This window comes from Morus notabilis, unplaced genomic scaffold (genome assembly GCF_000414095.1).
Source record: "Morus notabilis unplaced genomic scaffold, ASM41409v2 Scaffold1199, whole genome shotgun sequence".
Classification (NCBI taxonomy): domain Eukaryota; kingdom Viridiplantae; phylum Streptophyta; class Magnoliopsida; order Rosales; family Moraceae; genus Morus; species Morus notabilis.
The window spans coordinates 79,074-94,374 of NW_010366673.1; the positions used below are offsets into that span (position 1 = coordinate 79,074).

Below are 15,301 nucleotides of genomic sequence, written 5' to 3' on the forward strand. Positions count from 1 at the left end.
TTGCACTGGACGTTGCAGTGGACATTATGCACTTGTTACAAAACAACCCCTTAGAGGAAGGGCTAAGCAATAAGGATGACAATGTTAGATTTTGGACGTGTATATATACATATATAATAATAATTGTGTATTATATGCTATCATATTAAGTTAAGTCCATTTAAAGTGATCAAATAAGGTTTTAGGTATTTTGGGCTTTAATGCATCTAATAAGTGTGGGCATAATACGTGTAGAAACCAAATCATTATTTTTTATTTTATGATGGGCCAAATTAGAAATAATGAAAGTTAACATGTAGTTAATTTCTATATAAATGGTTGTGGTCCCTAAATTAAAGCGTATGAAAACTTTTCTGACTTCCCATCATTAGAAAAGTGAGAGTTCATTCTCAAGACATTCATACAGATTAATTTGGAAGATCAAGAACCGCAAGAGATTCAGGAATCACATCCGTTCACATGGATTCAGGTACACTTCCGCATTTAGTCTTTTATTCTTGATGATTTGACATAGTGGATCTTGACATGATGAAGGTTTTTATCAATAAAGAATTTATTTCTAACAGACAACGGATACGAGACATGGAAGTATGGGCACTAAAGGAATTTGATGTTGCTCGTGTTTTACAAGAGATATTTACAAATAAATCTGATCATATTAATTAGACCCATTATTTTGCCCTTGGATCTTTCAAGGCTTGGTTTAATTCAATGAACAATGTTAACCCATCTTGCTCAAGTAATATTTACGCCAAAATCTACTTGGGTAATCCCAAATTCCAATTTTGGATTACGAGCCATATATGTTATATGAAAAAATCCAATGTGATTCAATCTTTTCTTAACGTTGTCCAATGCCAACAGCCAATGAGAGTTAAGCCAAGCTTATATTAGAGACAAAAGCATGTAGACATACGTGCTTTATTCACCTATCAACAAGCACAAACTATATTTGCATGCTCAACACGTAAATAACCCATAACAAAAAAAAAGTCCAATCATCTGAGCCTTTTTGCAAAAAGGTGTCAAGTACATTTCCCAACGACTCTCGTACGTAGGGCCTAGGTGGTTGGGGAACAGAAGAAGAGCTGAGGAAAAAGCCAAAAAACGACGCAACAACGGTTCAATTGGTTGGTCTCTTTGGTGAAACCTCTAATTAGTGGGGTTTGGCTGGGTCTTGCTTTAGTTGGGTTTTGATTTTGAGGGGTGATTCTTTCTCAGGTTGGCAAAAATCTTGGATAGTGTCACGGGGTCACATTAGTAGTCAGAGAGTGTGACACCCCACTATTTGTACGACTCCTCTATTATATGTACTCAACATTAGAAAGGGACGGATACTTTACACATTTACATTTGTTTTAGAACCATGATTTAAAATTATTTTCGGTTTACGTGTATTTTTTTATGAGAAAAAATATTGTAGCGAGTCACGAACCATGATTCGAAACATGACACGAATCGTCATACCAAACACCCAGTATATAGTTTCAGCAACTTCCACTGAACTTTTAATTTTGACAAGTTACTCCTTCAACTTGTAAAATTGTAATATGCTCTATTTTGACGATGATTGTGTTAAATTAGTATAAAAAAAAAAGCACAACGTTCGACGAAGAATTCTAACATTCAAATTCAAATGTAACACAAATCTTTCAATTCATCAACTTTTAATCCCTTAAATCTAACAAATTTGAGCAAAATTAGTTAAAAATGACATATTGTAACAATTTTACAAATGCAGAGATTGATTATAAAAATAAAAAGTATGGGCGGCGATTTGCTAAACCACGACAAGTTCAAAAGACAATTGTACTATAAACCCAAAAGAGAGAGAGGGGAAAATACGGTGACCCTTTGTAATACATTGTTGTGGTACTCAATTAATTGAAATTTTCTATTAATTATAGAATTAGGGTCAAAGAGATTTATGTGAGCTCGTTCTTAGTATGTCAAGGTACTTCTCATTTTTTAGTCTTTAACATACATTTTACATACCCATTAACCGTTATTAGGTTGTGCTAGTGGAATCGATTTTAGTTGAGGTATACCTTATACTGCAGGGTCATTCACATTTACTACAATTTAATATAAATAAAGTTTCAAAAAAAAAAAAAAAAGCAATTTCATGTGACTTTTCACCTATATGGAAGTAGTAATGCCGCATCACAATTAATAGATAGTGAATCATATTTACTGTAACCTAATATTTTAGCAAAAGAAAATAAAATAAATTATATTTGTGAATCTCATGAGATCCACTTTCTATTAACGTGTTGTATTAAATGTTGTTAGTATACCTAGCATTATTGCTCGTTGAAAATTCACATATCAAACTTTGGATCCCGCAAACTATGATTGAGAACCTTGCAAGTCATGCATAACAATCCCTAACTAGTTAAAAACCCACACTTAGTGATTACTTGTATATTAAAAGAAAAGAAAAGAAAAACTAGGAAAATTATATCAATTAAATTACCCTATCTTAATAGTATTGTTTTGAATTGTCATCTTTTCAACATATCCTCTTAATTCGAATTTTTTTTTTATTCTAATATGATTATGATGTTATGTACTGATCTAGAAACACACATTGATAGGATATTTTTCTTGTACCTTGTTATAAAATCCTCCGAAAGAAACATATTTGTTTTTTTTTTTTTTTTAAAAAGCAAATAATTTATTAAAACATTAGAGTTTCCACGTAGGGAGTAGAGTAGAGATCACGATTTTGTTATCAAATAGATATCTACTGGCCATATGCTTTGAGAAACATATAAAAGTATATGCCAAACTAATTCTAAATTATTTTTTGCGTTTGAAAAAATAATTAAAAGCGTCAAATTAGGAGAGTTGTTATATTTGGTAAAGGAAGTTGGTATCCAATATCCATCGCTTGCATTATGATTTTGAATAATGCAACCCACACCTTTTTAATTTATTTGTATCTTTTTTTTTTTAAATAGATTTCGACAAACTTATATTCAAATATTACTTGAAAAACAAAATGCATGTTTGTCAAGGTAATCACGTCAAAATTATATCATAAGGGACAAAAAATGTATATCTCACGAAACCTACTGAAAATTGGTTGGCCAAACCCATATTAGCATGTATTTTAATTTCCTTCGGTTTTTTTCACCCAAACGAAAAACTCTCGTAATAATAACATCATGGTGGTAATACAATAAATTAATAATTTTAATTTTTTTTTTACCCTGACAACAAATTCTCTCTCCTCTCTCTATCTTTTTTTTTTTTGGCTAGGGAATAATTATACTATGTTTAGAAAACTTATAGAAAGTTTCTCCAGTTGGACCGGAAAAAATGAACTATTAATAATTTTCTATTTTTTTATTGTCAGATATGTATTAAAAATTATTTATTATGTATATTTTTTTAATCTGATGTGATTTTAAACAGATCCAGCGATGAGAAACTTACGCTATCGATACATCGGTTTATTAGAGAATGTCCTAAATCTATAAGGTTTCATCACAAAGCATAATTATACATATGTGTATAAGACTCTCAAGAAACTAAACTACCTACCTAGGAGTGACCACCCTATCACGTCTTGTGGATTTTGAACTTTTCTATAATAACATAAAATAAAATTATGATTTCTGATACTTTACGGGAAAGGTTTGACGTTTTTGTATCCTAGTGAGAGAGAGCGTGTGTGTATTATCAATATCAATATCATTGTTTTGGAAGTAACACAAACAAAGATAAGTGGCGTAATATCGTCAAACAGTACTATTGCCTCTCTTCTTCACCTTATTCATATTATTACACTCCCTGAGATTTGTGTATATTCATCGTTTCCATTCTCTTGTTCATTATATATATACACATATATGTGTGTGTCTATATATATATATAGTAGATTATTAATCCTACGTTAAAAAGGAAAAAAAAAAAAAAGATTGTCGTGTTGGGTTGTGGGGGTTAGATTGAAAGAAAAATAAATAAATGAATATAAGGATTTGGATTGAAATGATATTGGGAATGCTTGATTCGTTGCTTGGAGGGAAGGCTAGAAAGTTCATCAAGAGGAAAGACAGTGATGCGGGAGAAGCAGGTTTGTTCTTTTAATGATCTTTCTTTCACGTAGTCTTCAAAATCTTTTAGTGAAATCTGGGTTTTTTTTTTTTTTTTGTGTTTCTTTTTAGATGAGAATTATTAATTTTTCGGCCATTTAATTGGCTTTTTCGGTTTATTTTGTTCGCAATGATGATATATTACATCCTACGAATAATTATTTTTGTTTGTAAATGATCTTCATTATCATGTTTTCTATTATGTTGCATCACTCTTTATTAATGTGGTTTTGATCTTGTGTTTTTCAAAATCTTCATGCGAAATCTGGAGCTTTTTCTTTCTTTTTTTTTTCCTCTGTTTCGTTTTTGGATTCTCTATTATACTATGAGATCACCGTTTTATTTTATTGGTAATGACGTATTTAAATTCTTAAAGTCAAGAGAGAGTTTATTTGACAGTTCTAGATTGATTCTAGACATTAGTTCTATTCCTGTGTCTACAAGTGGGTCTTTAATGCTATTTATTTTCTCTTTTTCTGAATGCTAGAACACATTCAAGTTAATCAAGATTAATGGGTATTGATTATTTATTATTTTTGTTTTGAAAATGATCTTCTTAAATTAGATTTTACTGAAAATTAAAATCTGTTGCGCACTTCGAAATACCTCAAAACAAGCTCTCTGTTCCTGTAAACTGCATTAAAGCTAATTAGCTTTTGTCCTTCAAATCTTGTCCTGTTTGAGTTATTTTTATCTTGTAGTTTCTCACATTGCAAATCAGCAGGTAGAGCCCTTGAGGAGCTCAGAAGTAGTCTCTACAACGACATTCGAACTTCCGAAGGAGCCAGGCGGCAACAGCAGCAATTTTGTGGCCCGGTCGTCGCAATGACCTTCAACTTCATGGTGGCTGTTGGGATCATTCTGGCAAACAAATTGGTCTGAAAATGTTTTCCTACTATCTAGTTCATAAGCTTTTGAAATATGTTTGTTTTGTTCCATGTCTTACATTTAGTTGTGTTTTTTTTTTTTTTTTTTCCTTCTAGGTAATGGGAAGAGTTGGATTCAATTTCCCAATCTTTCTCACCCTAATCCATTACACAACAGCTTGGATTCTACTTGCAATATTCAAGGCACTCGCGATTCTTCCCGTTTCCCCGCCTTCGAAAGCTACTCCTTCCTCTTCTCTCTTCTCCTTGGGAGCTGTCATGGCTTTTGCCTCTGGTCTTGCCAATACCAGCCTAAAACACAACAGGTCTTTCTTTTAGTAACGCTTCTTTCCATATTTCCCTTTTTTTTTCAGTTGGGATTCCGGATATTTGAACACTGGGGTGTGGAATTACCGTTATTCTATGTCTCAACCACACTTCTTTTCATATTTCTAATCACTACTTGATTGTATATATTTTCTGTTTCCTTACCATTCTTTATCTCTACCTGCAGTGTGGGGTTCTACCAAATGGCAAAAATTGCTGTCACTCCAACCATTGTTTTCGCCGAGTTCATTCTCTTCAAGAAAACAATTCCTTTCAAAAAGGTGGGACAGCCTAAATAAATTTTGTCTGCGTAATAGGGCGGTTTGTACAATATTTACTTCAAAAAAAAAAAAAAAATGTTGTGTTAATCTTGTGGCTTAGACTAGACATTTATATTTCCATTTTGCTTCTGGCAGGTTTTGTCTTTGGTTGTTGTTTCAGCAGGTGTGGCAATTGCAACTGTCACAGACTTAGAGTTCAATCTATTTGGCGCCATAATCGCCATTGCGTGGATAATCCCGAGCGGGGTTAACAAAATCCTATGGTCTAATCTCCAACAGAGTGACAATTGGACTGCTCTTGCGTAAGTATTTCCTCTCTCTCTTTCTCTCACTTTCTCTCAATCTGATAAGCTGAAAGATGGACTAATTGACACAAGCATTTTGAAACAAATTTCTTTGAATTTATAGGTTGATGTGGAAGACAACCCCAATTACCATTTTCTTCTTGGTAGCTTTGATGCCATGGTTGGACCCTCCAGGAATACTTTCCTTCAAGTGGGATATCCACAACTCAACTGTCATTCTCATATCCGCTCTCCTCGGTTTTCTCCTCCAATGGTCTGGAGCTTTAGCACTAGGGTAAATACTTTTGTTCACAAAATTTCACTTTCAAACTTGTAAACTCGGAGAATTCTGTGGCAGGGTCCCGAAAGATACCCTGTCGGTTCTAAATAGTTATGGCCTGTCATATCTTCATCAAATTTCATCAAACTAGCATACATTTTTTTCTAGTGCGGTTAAAGTATCGATAAAAGATTTTTTATCTTTGAACTTCCCTTTAGACTAGTAATATCTCTAACTTTTCAATTACTGGTCCTCTCCTCTCATAATTTACTGACTTGTTTAGGGGTAACTAATGACACAACCTTTTCCTTTCATCTTTTTATGCAGTGCAACTTCAGCAACTTCTCATGTTGTGCTTGGACAGTTCAAAACATGTGTACTACTACTAGGAAGCTATTTTATTTTCAATTCGGATCCCGGGTTTGTGAGCATTTGTGGGGCTGTCGCCGCTCTTTGCGGTATGACCGTTTACACGTCACTCAACCTGAAGGAGAAACATGAAAGCTCCAGCAAGCAGACTTCTTCAAAACCCACAAGTGACCAAGAAAGTGCAAATTTGGATGTAAAGAATAACTCAAATATTGTCTAGACACTATAAGAAGACAATAAAATTTGTGTTATAGAGGAAGTGTCTAGGCTAATCTAGAAGAGAGAGTCTTGTAATCTCCCATGTTTTATCCTTTGGGAATTGGATTAATTTCGAGCGTGAACTCAAAACTTAAGCCAAGAGTGATTGAGATATGCAGTTTTGGGTTTAGTCGAGAGAGTTCATTTGGGACAGATGATCATAACCCACAAATGTACAGATTCATTTTAGAAGTTGTAATTCAGAATATTTTAGTTTTCAAAACAGTGTTCTTTGGCCCCTAATTGCTACTTTCCTTCCCCCATTTTTCTTCTCCTTAAAGCAACTTGATGGGAAGAAAAGAGAAGAAAAGGCTTTTTTTTTTTATAAGAAAATTGGGCAAAATGACCATTTTATTCTCACATTTTTTAATGAATGGCCAAACTATTTATTTTTTAAATAAATAGCAGATTTTTTTAAGAAACGTGCAGTATTCTATGATACATCATCCAATTAATCAATAATAGCTCACTAACTTAATACTCCAAAAAAAAAGGGGAAAACCTCCAAAATAAAGAAAAGGGAATTTGATCACAAGATAGTAGGTTTCAATGGAGATTTTAAATTTGGCAGGCTATTAAATTATCTAATTTTCAGTCACATTTTAAAAAAGTGAAATTTTAATACTCATACACCAAGAATTTTTTAGTACTTAAAAATGACACTAAAAAAAAAAAAAAAAAAAAAAAAAAAAAAAAAAAATGTAGATTCTTATTTTTGCCTTTCAAGATTCCTGAAATGGACACCATAAAAGTACTTAGGGAAGATAATTTTGCTACTTGCAAAAGATTAGAAATAGCCAATGAAAACAAAATAGAATGGCCACTACTCATATATCACTTACAACCTTACATTTTTGCTATCGAAAATATACAGGTGAGTTTCAGAAAGAGGAAAAATTGGTAAATCCCACCTATTCTATCATTCTCTTCATTTCCTATATTATGTCTTAAGGAATTACTAAAAGGTCACGACTACCCATCCAAAAAGAAAGAATAAAAGAGCTAGGAAAAAAAGGATGAGGAGGGACACAACATCAAGAAAAGGCAAAACAAAAAAAGACCCCAAACCTATCCCCCTCAATTTCTTAATTGGTCAGTTCACAAATATCTCCAACAAAAGATTCATATCAAAAATTTTGGGCCGCATCTTATATTTACACTCAAGATCAGGCCAATGTATCGTCGAACCCCTCCGAAAAGACTTTATCTTAATCCACACTTTAGGCGTGTTTGTCCATTGTGGCCTCCGAAAAAGTTTATTACCAATCAGAAAGCAGTATTCCAATTAACTTGGGCGTGCTGAGGCTGCTGATAAGCACCGGATGGGGGTCCTATTGTTTCGATGGCTCCGGCCATAGCTTGAGACTGCTGCAAGAGCGTTGATGGTGTGGTCATAGCATGACCAGGCGGGAACATCCCGGTGAAGGTACCATGACCAGACTGTTGAGGCGAGTAAGCGATGTGTCCTTGAGGAGGGAGGTTATACAAGGAATTCACCTGCAAGCTGGGCATGTCTTGTCCTGCAGCATGAATCCAAACGGCTGAACCTTCAGTCTGCGAAGAACACGACCCAAAACACAGCTATTAGCCATTGCAATGAGAAAAGAAAATTTTCGTGGAAAGAAAAATACAAATCAGGAAACAAATGAGGCACAGGCTTAGTTTGGGATGTTCTCTTTTTGCAACAAGTGCCAATAAAAGTACAAGTAGAAATCAATAGTTAAAAGACTAGCTTGTCAAAACAACTCTAAAGTGCATTGGGGTATGTGCAAATTATTTTCCTGAACTTCTACGGAACAAGCTACTTGGATCAAGTAATGTGCAAGGACTTCTGGCCTAAAGCAACATGGGGCCTCCAAAAGCTACACCAAACCGATCCAAGGGTCTACGTCAACAATAAATATAACATATCCAATGGGGGTCTGTATTTCATTAAGTATAAGGAAAACCCACCACTTGTCCCGTGGTGTAGATTTGATTTTCCTTCAGGTGAGATGCGACTAGATCTTCATTACCAACAGAACTTCCAGATGTAACCGGCTGAGTGTAACCAACAGGGGAAGTAATAAACGAACCCGCAGACTGAATCCCAATATGAGTTGGGTTTCCAGCATTGTTCCCTGGCTTGAACTGTGGAACAGAGAATTTGACTCCAGTTGGTGCTGGTGGTAGATACACATTCCCAGTTGAAGGTTGTGGCGGAAACCCATTATGGCTTAGGAACTGGTGCATTGGTGTTGGTGGCATGTAAAACGGAGATAGGTAGTGCCCATACGGAAAGAAGTTAGGAGGATATGTCTGCCTGAAAACAGGAACCGTCTGTGGAGACACAGCAATTGAGTTCGGCAGTGGTGGAGATGCGTTTGTGCTAGGTGGAGCCAGAGAATTCCCATTCTACATTATGTCTTCAAAAGCATCAGAAACGTATAAACTTGAAGTAAAGGTTAGAAAATACTAATAAAGACACAGACATGACAAATGTAAGGAGTACACAACTTTCGACTTTGGTAATTGTTACTTCTTGGAAAAAGCTTTGTGATATAAATTCATCCATAATTTTTAAATTTAAACTAGTATAAAGCCAGGTAACGGATTGCTATATTTTCCCCATTAATGGTATTTTTTTCTGATAACACAGGATTCTCTCTAAGATTATGATTGCTCAAAATATTCCAGAAACATGTGATATTGAAGCACGCTCACAGAAATTAATTCACAGTAACTAAAAAAAGAAACACGCACAAATTTTATTCCCTAATATGAAGAAAGAAGATGAACCTAACCAGATAGAGAAAAGGATGGGGGAAAATACTATAGAGAAACGGGCTCCGAAAACTTACAGCAAAGTTAGGGACACGAGATTCATGAGCTTGAGCTCCATGTCCTTTCAGTTGTACAAGGTGGCTCCCAACCACGGGAGGCATGATACCAAGACCATAGGCCGTCCCATCTATGACAGATGGGTTCTGAGGCCCTTCTGGAGGAAACTGTGTATCCTGCTTCGACTGTTCAATCTTTGAATCCTCAGAAGGTTGTAATTTCTCGAGAACTTGAGGCAAAGGTTGTGAATTATCATCAAGGTAATCACCTTGCACAATTGAGGATACATTTTGATCGCTGCATAAAAACACAACATTGTCGGTGAATAAATAACCACGGATAAGCAAACTGCTGAAATTATGGGTGTTTGCCAATTTGAAGGTGCCAAAAACAAGTGACTGGAAAGAAGTTTGAGTGAGAAACCTATAACTTAATTCTCTCATCGTCTGCACATGGTGACTTCTACAATATCTGATACCTATATTTCATTCCACATGACACAAACAACAACAGAAGCAACAACAAACATATATTGCCAAAAGAAAACCTATGATAAACCAAAACGGCAGCTGAAAATCTCTTGAGGACCCAATCTAACTCATTTGAATTCTACTCACCCAATGTGCATTCACAAAAATGAACCACAAAAAATATTGGAAATTCAGAAATACTTTCTTGTTATCATAAAGAAGAAAGTTTCCCCGACAAGAAAGAGAAACGAGTAAGAATACGACGAACAAAAACAAAACAAAACAAAACAAAAAAAAAGAAGTGCAAAATGCTAAAATTAGATAAGTTATCGAATTTACAAACCTAGGAGAAGATTCTTTAGAAGCATCACCGCTAGCCTCAGAAGAAGCACCCATATTATCATCAGCAAAAGAACTGACTGACTCCACTTTTGGTCCAAAATTAGCATCAAAGCTTCCAAAAGTCAATCCATTCTTCAAAGCTTCCGGGACTTGAAAATGATTTGGAAAAGTAACATGTTGCCCATCGGAAACATGCAACTCGCTTGTCGAACTAACTTCAGCTGCAACAACAGCAGGCTCTGGAGTGACAACTGCTTTAGAAAAAGAACAGAATGAGCAAGCCACTTAATCATGTAAGTAAAAAATAAATAACAACAAGGGAAAAAAATGGATTTCGAAGTAGAAATATGACTAGATTAAAAGAAATGGTGCTTTTGACAAAATACATATATATAATGATTTTGTTTGGTTCTGCTATATATACACACATATATATGTATATAGAAGAACCAAACAAACATCAAGGCCTTGTTCAGTTCTCCGATTCGAGTTCTCAATTCAAGTTGAGATGTGACTTTTTGTGAGAACTTTTTACTGTAGCATAAAAAGTTAAATATGACTTTTTGTGAGAGCTTTTTATTGTAGTAAAGTGGAATTGAAAACTCGAATCGGAGAGCTAAACGAGACCCAAGAAAATCATGAAATGTGAATTATATGGGATTTCAAATATATTATAATATGGTTAAAGAAAGGGAAGAAAACTCTATACGAGCAATAAAAAGAATTCTAAAGCGTGTTTTTAAAAGCAACATTTTATGTCGATGACATAAAAAGAATCCCTGTGAAAGTGAATTGTGAAATGGGAGAGAAGCTCTTTAGGTGACTGCTATCACCATCAGAAAAAGGTCAGTTAGCCCAATTACCTTCACAGGTTGTCAGAGGAGGAGGTTGCGAAGTCTCAGATGCCTTTGGCTTGCTTGAACTGTTCGTATTCACGCCCTCATTCACAGCTTCGTCACTTTCTGACTGAACTGAACTAACGTTGTCAGTGAAAACATCAGTTTTGTTTTCATTATTAGGATTGGGTTCAGCCGCCACCTGTTGCCTTTCTGCTTCATTTTCCACTGTACTTGCACTACCAGAAGGCGTAGAAAGAGAATCCAAAGAGTGAACACCAGACATATGGTTGAGCAGATGCTGATCAGATTTTTGTTGCTCAGTGTCCATTGAGCCAAAGGTAGGTGAAGAGGTCACACCAAGAGCAGCGGGTTGAGCGGATGCTGGCCCCAATTTGTTTATATCACTTAGTGAAGGGCCTTCAGAACCAACGGATGACTTGGGGCCATAACCGTGACTAGAAGTCCAACCGTGACTAGAAGTCCCATTAGATAGATTTGTGGTGCCATTAGGTAAGGCAGTTGATGCCCTGTGAAATACAGGGAAATATAAATACAGCAAATAAAACAACTTCAAATCTATAAGACAACCCAGTACTGAACTCCTGATCTAAACCATTATATATTCAGGAAATGGAACTTACTTTGTGACTCGGGGTGTGGCATTATTTTTTGTTCTCTGTGAAAATGGCAATGAACCTCTATCTGCAGTGTGATTCGCCCCAATTTCTCTTCTCCCTGCATTCTTTCCACCACCGGCATCTAAAATGAGTCGTTCACAACAACAACATTACATATGTCAGTTAAATTAATTCCTCGCAAACAAAAAGAATGAAGTTCCCAATTAACTACCATATTCAAGGGTTAGCTATTTTATGAAGATGGAATATGAGCATAGACCAAAGTAAGCGTTTACCCGAAGAAAAATTAGAACCATAATTTCCTTGGCCACCACCTCTAGCACCTCTCCTCTGCACACCCGATGTTGACCTCTCTTCAGATGCTTTGTTGTTTAAGCTCTACAATTGTAATAAAGAAATGATTTCATTAATTGATCTCTATGAGCTGAAAAGTAAAAATTGAAGCCTATTCAACCTAATAATTAAAATAAGCGATTTTTTTTTCGATTTTTCATCCAATCTTACCTCCTTTCTCCGGTCACGTCTTCTTTTCACCTCATGAAAAGTATCTGCCAAGTGCCAACCAAGCATTTACTTATTAGCTTCAGGAACAAGAAGATGGTGGATATAATCTTACATGTTTAAGGTACCAACTTCTATGGAATTACAGACCTTATCTAGGCCTTTACAAAACATATACAAATAAACAAAATTATTCCCATGTCCCATCTCATTTTTTATTCATTCAATTAGCTAAACAAGATTAAAAGGTATAATCCAACAACTAAGCTTAGCTAATATGCTCTAGCCATGCTTGGATTTCTTAATCACAACACATCAAAAGCCAAGAAAAAAAAAAACAATATGCGGAAAAAAGTCTTAACTTTTTTATCAACCCAGCCCAATCAAAAAAAAAAAAAAGCAGCAGAAAGCTTAACCCCAAAGTACCTAAAGCTCTTACTTTGCTAAAGCTGCCACTCCCAAAAAAAATTAAAAAAAAAAAATCCATTTTTCTTCATTTCTTCGACTTTTCTCGGCAACCAAACACGACCCATTGGAGAATAACCAAAACCCAGAAACCCTATAGATCAAAAAAGAAAGAAAGAAAGAAAGAAAGAAAACCCAAAAAATCCCTCGTACTGGAAGGGAACCCCAAAACCCAGATAGACAAAAACCCCTAAAGCAATACACAAACATGTGAAGATAAACGCATACAAGTATACATATAATATATATATATAATACCTAAATATAAGAGCTTTTGAGCGGTCTCGTTGGGATCCATGGCGCACTCCTTAAGGACAGCGAAGATTTCATCGTCGCTGTGCTGTTTGCCAGTGATCTCTCTGATGTCGTGGATCGTTTTCCGTACATTGTTGGGGATTGAAACCCTAGAACCGCCAACGCCGCTGCTCATGTTGTTCTGTTCTTCTGCGTGAGGAGAAAAGGAGAGAGACTACCTGTGTGTGACCTTTTTTTTAGAGAGAGAAAGAGGAGAGAGGGACTGGAAAATAAACTTGACCCATTATATATAATATGAACTAGGGGGGAAAATATATTTGCGTGTGTATTTATAATAAGTAATGTAACATATAATAAAGTGTTTTGGGTCATGTATGACATATATATATATATATGCACATGTATATATACTTACAGCAAAACAAATAAGTGCATGAATATCTACATATATACTTTAAAGAAAATGTGTGTATATTTATGTCTGTATAATTTTTTGTTTCGAGATTAGCACAAAAAAAAAAAAAAAATTGTTTAGAGGGTATGTATGTATGTATAATTGTATATTTGTTTGTGTGTTTCGTTTAAAAGATGAAAAAGAAATGATTTCTTTCTTATGCAATTTTTTTATTTTGGTTTATAGTAAAAAATTATGAATCCTATGAGAGAGATTCCCTTTTTTATTTTTTTAATGGAAATTCATTCCAAATCAAAAATATATATATATATAATCATTAATTCAGACTTGAAACACCTAATCACAAATATCAACTCAATCTCGTCCATAAAGATTTGACTGAAACGATCGAAGGGTAACACATGTACTAAGTTCTAACAAAGAGAAATGAAAGAAGCACACACACACAATTGAGCACAACAATTGTTCTTTTAAACACACCACTAACACCACAACATTCGGCGGATGACTCAGGTCGACTGAGAACAAGATACTAAAAATATAAAGGCTTACCACAACATCGCATAGAAATATAACATACGGAGTAGACAAAATGACAACGTCAGAAAGTAAAGAGACCACATCTGTTAGTACAACCGAACACTAATAACACAATCCAAACACATTAAAACTAAATGGCAAAAACACCAATGCCTTTATTCGACAAACACAAAAACAAAAACAAAGGGTAAAACCCAAATAACACCAGGAGGACTTCCGATGACACGCAGACCACGACCCCGAATGAGCAAGGACGTTCAGCAACCCGAAGAAACACTGGAGAAGAGCCGAACCACTGACGCTGCCTCCGCCCTCCACTTGCAAAGGAACAAGCCAAACTAGATCCGCTGCCCAGCCGACGTTGAAGCCCCTAAAGCGTAGCAACGCCGGAGCACCTACGCATCCCTAACCTGTGAAGAGAGACACAACCACTCCACCCTTCCGCCGCCATCCCCGACAGCCAAATCGATCACCAACCACCTCCAAGAGAAGACCATGTTGAGGAAACCAGACCCCAAACGACTTAGATTTGTCGATGCAAAGGTGTGCCTAAAGGCAGCAGCCAAATGGGCATTGGAAAAACCCCTCATAGACCTACTCTTCCTTCCCCAATCACGACCCTATCGATACCTCCCCAAAAAGATCCATGCTACTGCACCTAAGAACCCTCCCATTCCCCTCTTTTACGTGATATATGTTATGTGCATAAGAATGGCATATTTTCTATTACAGTTAATGCCCAAAAAAATGTCTTAATTAAAAGTTAAGGAAAACGTTGTGTTTTAACCTAGTTTGGATTAAAAAATTCATGCTAACCCATCATCCTATACATGTGATTAAAAAATTTAAAATGTTTTTCAACTCATTATTTCATGATTCAAAATTTGTGATTATTAAAATGACGTGGCATAACATAATTGCTACACCATTTGAAACATTAAAAATTGGATATGTATTCATTTTAAGTTTATTAAATTTGACAGATAAATAAAATTAAAACTCATTATGTACAAATAGAAGTGCTTGTTTGTTTTCCCATTTGTTATCACACATAATCTTCTGTATCTATACAATCTTAAAAGAGCCGAAAGCATTAGAAAAATGAGTAATTTGCACAAATGGTCCACAACCTGTTTAGTAAGTGACAGTTTGGTCCCTAATTCTTTTTTAGCAAAACGACCCCCAACCTCTTTAAACGGGTGCAATCTGGTCCTTTCCATCCAAAAAGTAATGGGACAATGCACGTGACCC

General features: G+C 35.4%; 2 protein-coding genes across 2 annotated transcripts; one reads left to right on the forward strand and one right to left on the reverse strand.

Moving 5' to 3' along the window:
* The first annotated feature begins 4,910 nt into the window (after positions 1–4,910).
* LOC21397982 (nucleotide-sugar uncharacterized transporter 2) lies at positions 4,911–6,157 on the forward strand. Its single transcript, XM_024174044.1, has 5 exons — positions 4,911–4,976; positions 5,084–5,292; positions 5,481–5,574; positions 5,710–5,876; positions 5,983–6,157. The coding sequence occupies exons 1-5, from the start codon at positions 4,926–4,928 to the stop codon at positions 6,155–6,157; spliced, it is 696 nt and encodes a 231-aa protein (XP_024029812.1). The 5' UTR covers positions 4,911–4,925.
* Positions 6,158–7,816: 1,659 nt separating this feature from the next.
* Positions 7,817–13,339, reverse strand: LOC21397983 (GBF-interacting protein 1). The gene is made up of 9 exons (XM_010110968.2): positions 13,099–13,339; positions 12,379–12,422; positions 12,150–12,252; positions 11,878–11,995; positions 11,261–11,763; positions 10,399–10,648; positions 9,606–9,882; positions 8,719–9,159; positions 7,817–8,319 (listed from the first exon to the last, which is right to left on the reverse strand). Exons 1-9 carry the CDS (start codon positions 13,268–13,270, stop codon positions 8,032–8,034), a joined length of 2,196 nt encoding a protein of 731 aa, XP_010109270.1. The 5' UTR covers positions 13,271–13,339; the 3' UTR covers positions 7,817–8,031.
* Between the last annotated feature and the right edge of the window lie 1,962 nt (positions 13,340–15,301).